Source organism: Herpailurus yagouaroundi, unplaced genomic scaffold (assembly GCF_014898765.1).
Source record: "Herpailurus yagouaroundi ecotype Mexico unplaced genomic scaffold, PumYag 190, whole genome shotgun sequence".
Taxonomy (NCBI): Eukaryota; Metazoa; Chordata; class Mammalia; order Carnivora; family Felidae; genus Herpailurus; species Herpailurus yagouaroundi.
Window position 1 is genome coordinate 18,791,301 of NW_024412421.1, and position 6,045 is coordinate 18,797,345.

Sequence of the window (6,045 nt, forward strand, 5' to 3'; positions counted from 1 at the left end):
GGAGATCATTGGCCTGGCACTTCTCCCATTCCTACACAGCCCAATGGGTATTTCTTGGCCCTTTAGGCTTGGACATTACTTCTTTTTCTGTGGTTTCAGACTCGATCCCACTTCTCCTCCATGTACCAGAATCTGCAGCTCTATCTTGGCCCACTCTGTTCCTTTCGTAGGGAATGTCCTTCCCTCCCTTCATCTGTCTGGTGAACATCTACTCAGGCTTCAGTACTCAGCTATTTCTTTCTCCAGGAAACCTTCCCTGGGATCCCACGCTTGTTCAGGATTCTCTTCTGGGAATAATCTCTACCCCATGTAATGTGCTACCTCTATCAGAGCAGAGAAGACACCAGACTGCCATTGTCTCTTCTATCAGACTGGGAGCCCTCCAGGGCAAGTCTCAGGGACGCAGTAATGACCTTGCCCTTGCTTGGCCCTGGCAGCTCCTGACTGGATCAAAAACAAGGAGGTTGCACATGAAGGATAAATGAACATGACCTGAACTGGGTATTTGGGGCTCTAGACCACCCACCACTGGGACCAATGGGTGGAGCAATCAGCAGCCTTTGAGATCCCCTGAGGCTCCCTAAGGGTTCACACTAGCTGCTGACACTGACAGGGCTGGGAAAATGGACTGTCTCGTGCCTCTGAGAAGGAAGAGAAGATTGAGCCAGCTCAGGTGACCTTGAGGGAATTGCAGAGATTGCAAGAGGCCCCTCCCCCCATGAGGGCAGCCAAGTGGAGCCAGGAAAAGTTTCTGGGGCCTGGGAGTCCACAAGGAGGATGTGTGGGAAGGGTCAGGGATACCATCTCCAGTCCTTCCTTGTTCTCAAGTTTCCCATGGTCTTCCCTGAGTCCTTCCCACTGCATATCTGGAGGATGGGCAGAAACTCCTCACCTGCCTCCAGCCTTGTCTGCCACAAGCCAAGTGTAACTCAGGCACCCCAGGCACCACAGCCCGAAGCAGTGCACTGTGGGGTGGTTGAAGGGGTTTCATGTATGTTAAGCTCCTACTATGCACCTGGCATTGCTCTGAGCGCATACCTTCACTATTACCCCAACTCCCTTCTGAAGGGGCATTGTTCCCATGTCACTTACTGGGGCACAGAGATGCTGAGTGGGTTGCCCAGGGTCACAAAGCTAATAAGTAGCAGAGCCAGGAAGGCCTGGATTTTTTTCAGGCCTCAGGACCTTCACTTGCTTTGAGAAAACCATGCCTTCCACATGCCTCTAAGTATGTTGCAGGCTGGGAGTGGGGAGCGGCAAAGCTCTGTGCACTTAACATTGCCCTGGGGAGCACGTGCATCAGCCAAGATGGGTTCTGTACACTGCAGGTTGTGCACGTTGAACAACTGCCAATGAACAACTCACACCTTCTGCCAATGAACAACTGCAGTGTTCTAACCAGGTTGCAAGAGCACCTAGGAGTCTGTGGAATAAATAAATTGAACCAATGAAAGAATTGTATGGACCCTTGACCAAGCCTCGCCCTAGGCTGCCTTTGGGCTCTGGAGACCAGCAGACTAGTATACCAGTCCCCACTCAGCCACTTCTACCTGTGTGACCTCAGGCAACCGCTGCAGTTCCCCATCTATAATTGCCAAATGGAGATACTCATTCCTGAAACAATGTAGGTAAAGTCCCAGCAGTCACCTGTGCCTGGTGTGGGTGGTGGGGAGACAGGCACACTGCCAGCTATCAGCGAACAGGCACACGTTCCCACACCAATGCAAGGCCTCTCATTCCGGGCAGGGAGGGTTCCAGGGAGCTGTTCCTGCCAACACCACATTAGCCAGTGCTAAGCTTGGGATGCTCTGGCGTGGCCCCTCCCAGAGGAGAGAAGAGTGAGGCCCTCCCTTTCTCAGTATCCCAGCCTCAGACACTAGCCTCCTTCTTTCCCAGCCAGGGAGTCTCAGAAGTCTTCCACAGCTACCCCACTTAAGCAACTTTCCAGCCACTCTCAGCAGGGAGCAGGACGGAGACACCAGCCCAGGACCCAGCCAGACCCAGGGCTCTTGTTTGCCCATGAGACCTGGGGCAGGGCATGGTACCTCAGACAGCCTCAGTTTCCCTGACCCACAGTGGAGAGATTGAACCTTTAATCAGCTGGGCATTGCTAGGCCCCAGTGCAAGAGAAAAATCTGGATAACAAGCTGGGAGGGGCTATTATCTCCTCCTGCTGCTTGGATCCCCAACCAGGCCACAACCACACCTGCCCCTCTGATTCAGCTGAATATATCAGAGCTCAAATATTAGGATAATCAAGGCCACACACCAGGGAAGGGCAGTGAGGCCCTATCCCTTAACCTCAGGAACACTTCCTCCTCCTAAAACCCCCTACTGGGAGGAAATACAGAGTTAACAGCCCTGATCTATCAGGAAATAGTCTTTATTACAAAAATTTGCATGTAAACAAATAACCACTGCACTGAACAGCCTCCCTCCAGAGCATGCACACCCCAAGTGTGGAGAAAGATAGAGTCCTTTCCTCACACAGAGGCCTGCCCCAGGGGCTGGGCTCAGGCTGCTGCTTGGAACACACACTGGCCTGTACACACATTGCTGTGGGCCCAGCCCTTGATGGTCACTGGGAGCTGCCTCCCTGGGCAGCACTGTCTGTCTGTCCGTGACCATGAGGTGGGGTATGCCCAGAGTCCGAGCCAGCCCTGAGGCACCTAGGGCAGTTGGCTGGGCCAGCCCACCAATCCACCCACGTGTATGCACAACACAGTATGTGCCTGTGGAGTCTAGAGCACGGAGAGATCGTGGCAGGACTTGGACTTGGCGCGAAAGGCCATCTTGCGGCTGTTGCGTGCTACAATGCGGCCCAAGAAACGCTTTGCCTTCTTGCCAAGGCTCTCTCGCCGCCGGGTACCCGCCTGTCGACGTGCATTGGCCTCTTTGCTGTCCCTGCGCAGGCGTATCTGGCGCACGACACCCTCAAACAGGGCCTGGACATTGTGGTGCAGCGCTGCTGAGGTCTCAATAAACTTGCAGTCGAAGACCACGGCACACGCCCGGCCCTCTGGTGGGGAAAGGCACATTCTGGTTAAACAAAGCGTGGGTGGGTGAGAAGTCCACTCAAATCCCGGTCACCCCATTGCAGCTGCCACTCAGGAATCTCAGGGTCAGGGAAGGGGGATTCCCTGGGTGGTTCCCAGAAACATAGAACGCAGCTCCTGTACAGAGGATCCAGGGCATTGCTGGGTCACCCAACTGGTAGAATGTGCCCACGTTTAAGGAGTTCACAAAGGCCCACAAAAGGAAACTCGTTTATTGAAATAATTTGAAGTCGGATATTAAAATAGAAATGCTACAGTACTCAACACAAGAGAACGAGAACCTTGTTGAGCAGCTTAGTGCTTCATGGTTTGGTGTTATATACCAGTGAAACTAGAAGGAGAATGTCACCAAGTCACTGCTAGGTTCCTCTGAGGGGCTCAGTTCTGGGGGGGTCACAGAGGAGAATGCTGAGCCCAAGAGGGGAGAATCCTCCCCAGGCACAAGCCCATGCCAAGACTGGCCCCGGCCCCAAATCCACTCTGTGACCTCCTATCCCAGTTCTCTGTGCTCTCCTCACCCATTGTCTGTCAGGCCAGGGCCAAAAGGGACAGGAGACGAGGACCCTGTGGTGGCCCAGCTCAGTGCACAGCAGCTTCCACCTCCCCTCGTGCGTTTGGTCCTTTCCCCAGCCCTCTTGGACCTTTGAGAGTCCAGTGGGAGGGTAGCAGTTTTCTCTCTCTCCCCCTCAAGTTTTTTTCCTGAACATTTTTAGCCACTCATGATCCCCAGGGACTTGAGCTGAGCCAAGACTGAATGGACCACAGCCCAGTTAGGATGTCCCTCCCTTTCCGACCCGCTCCCTGCTCACCATCCAAGGAGACCTCTCGAGAGCGCACCAGGTCGCTCTTGTTGCCCACTAGGATAATGGGCACGTCGTCCGTCTGCCGTGCCCGCCGCAGCTGGACTCGCAGCTCTGAGGCCTTCTCGAAGCTTTCCTTATCTGTCACTGAGTACACGATGACGTATGCATCGCCCATAGCCATGCAATGACCAGGTAGCCAGCGGCCACTATCCTGGGGAACACATATATACACATATCTACCAAATAATTCTCATGCCCCCAGGCTACAAGGCTGCCACTATCAGCAGGCCTCTATCCCCTGGGTCATGCTCCCACCCTGCCCTGGGTCTCAGCCTGCAGCCTACCTGCTCCCAGATGTCATAGACCATGAGTGATGCCTCCTCTCCATCCACGATGATGGACCGATCATATGTGTGCCCTAGGAAGGAGACTAGTAGTCAGGTTACCTGCTGGCTGCAAGAAGCCACCCTCCCACACCATGCGCCAGGTTTACTGTTCTGGCCACCCCTTCCAACTCCACTCCAGAGCCCCCCTAACCTTTCCCTCCACTTATGGCCACTATGTGACAACAGAAATAACAGGGCTGGGAAGTGGGAAGTAGAGGGCATGGGGGGCCTTCCTGATCCTCACCTAGACACCTCTTCCCCAAGCTACCAATGTCCTGGGTGGCCAATCCTGATGTCTTGGCCCCAAGGTAGCTCCGACCACAGTGGCCTGAGTTAAAATAGTGACTGTCATATTCTTAGAGCCTTTGTCACCCAGGGCTCTCTCCTAGAAACTCCCTCTGGTTGTGTTCCTGTCAGCCCTGGCAGGGAGAGATGTCCCATTCCTATCCTAAGAGTTGTCTCAGGTATGGGTCTTCTACTCCGGGCATCTCTCCCTCTAGCAAGAGCTGGAGGTCCCCTCTCTCTTAATTTCCCCAACCATGAAACGGGTCAGTAGAAGCATGGTTCTGAAAATGCCTTCAGAATCCCACGGTATGTGCGGCTTTTAATCCAGTTCCCCAGCCCTGTAGCCCTCAGTCCCAACCCTGGCATCTCCCCTCCCTTGAATAGTCCCAGCCCCTCACCTGCGGCCTCTGCTTCAGGCCCATCCTCTACACCACCGAAGATTCGCGCCAGAGCGCTCTTGCCCACGCCAGGCGCCCCCAGCAGCAGCACCTTGTAGACGCTCTCGTCTGAGTCACTGCCCCCTGAGCTGAGCGACTCGGAGGAGCCCTCGTGCCATTCGAGCGTCGCACCCTGGGCCCCGGTCCCGGTCCCGGCCGCTGCCAGAGCGCCCGGAGCCAGCGCCGCCTGCAGGTCCCGCTCGTCCACCGGCATGCTTCGGCGGTGCAGCGGGGGCGCCGGGCCCCAGGGTGTGCTGCCCCGACGGCGCTCGCGCTCCCGGCCCCCGCCGCGGTTCCCGCCCGCTCCGCTGCCGCCGCCATTCAGAGTCATCGCGCCCGACGCCGTCTGGGGAACGGGAGTGGGGAAGGCAGGGTAAGCCGTGGTGTACAGGGTGTGGGAGGCCGGACCCCTGGCGCGCCTGCCCTATCCCCGGCTCAGGCAGGACGCTGGAGCCGAGGACCTGCCGCAATCCCCTCTCGGCCGTGAAGGCGCTCTGACTCTGAGGCACTCTCCCGACTTGTCCATCCGCCCCCCGGACGGTGCGACCACCCGCACCCTGCTACACCAGGACACTCACCCACCCGCACACGGACAGGGTCAGAACTAGGTTCCAGGCCCCGATACAGTCCACTCGCAGACCCTGGCTCGGACACCCGACGCTGCTGCAGCCTTCGCCTCCTCAGTCCGCTCTGGGCCCCGGGCTCCAGAGCTGTCTATTTAAGCGTCTGCCCGCCCCCGCCCCCGCCCCCGCCCCACCCCCCCCCCCCCCCCCCCGCGCTCGCCCACGTCCCCGCTGCTGCGGGGGCTGACGTGTCCGTCCCCTCCCCCTCGGGGGAATCCCCCACCCGCTCCCAGGACCTCGCACCCACCGAGACCCCGCCCCACCAGACTGGGCAGACAAAGCCTGGGTCTGAGCGTTTGTGGTGGGAGGCAGGGAAGGAGGCAGAAGGAATGGGGGTAGGTTGAATGGTGCGGGGGAGGGGTTTGAAGTTGGGGATACCATCGTGGGTGGGGGTCAAGGGGGAAAACCGGAAGGGCCCACTGTGCCAACTCCCCTCTGGGGAAAAATTAGTTCTG

General features: G+C 57.2%; 1 protein-coding gene across 2 annotated transcripts; it reads right to left on the bottom strand.

Moving 5' to 3' along the window:
- Window positions 1-2,365: 2,365 nt before the first annotated feature.
- Window positions 2,366-5,680, bottom strand: RRAD (RRAD, Ras related glycolysis inhibitor and calcium channel regulator). 2 transcript variants are annotated; one of them, XM_040498252.1, is made up of 5 exons: window positions 5,550-5,680; window positions 4,929-5,313; window positions 4,204-4,277; window positions 3,866-4,070; window positions 2,366-3,019 (listed from the first exon to the last, which is right to left on the bottom strand). In XM_040498252.1, exons 2-5 carry the CDS (start codon window positions 5,296-5,298, stop codon window positions 2,742-2,744), a joined length of 927 nt encoding a protein of 308 aa, XP_040354186.1. In that variant the 5' UTR covers window positions 5,299-5,313; window positions 5,550-5,680; the 3' UTR covers window positions 2,366-2,741. The 2 variants fall into 2 exon arrangements, with proteins under 2 accessions (XP_040354186.1, XP_040354185.1); XM_040498251.1 differs by having other exon boundaries at window positions 5,546-5,675.
- Window positions 5,681-6,045: the final 365 nt, after the last annotated feature.

Coding starts and splice junctions, on each gene's coding strand:
- RRAD (XM_040498252.1), bottom strand. CDS start 5,298: ATGACTCTGAATGGCGGCGGCAGCGGAGCGGGCGGGAACCGCGGCGGG. Junction 4,071..4,203: donor TCTATGACATCTGGGAGCAG/GTAGGCTGCAGG, acceptor TGTGTTCCCCAG/GATAGTGGCCGCTGGCTACC. Junction 3,020..3,865: donor TCGAGAGGTCTCCTTGGATG/GTGAGCAGGGAG, acceptor TTTCCCCACCAG/AGGGCCGGGCGTGTGCCGTG.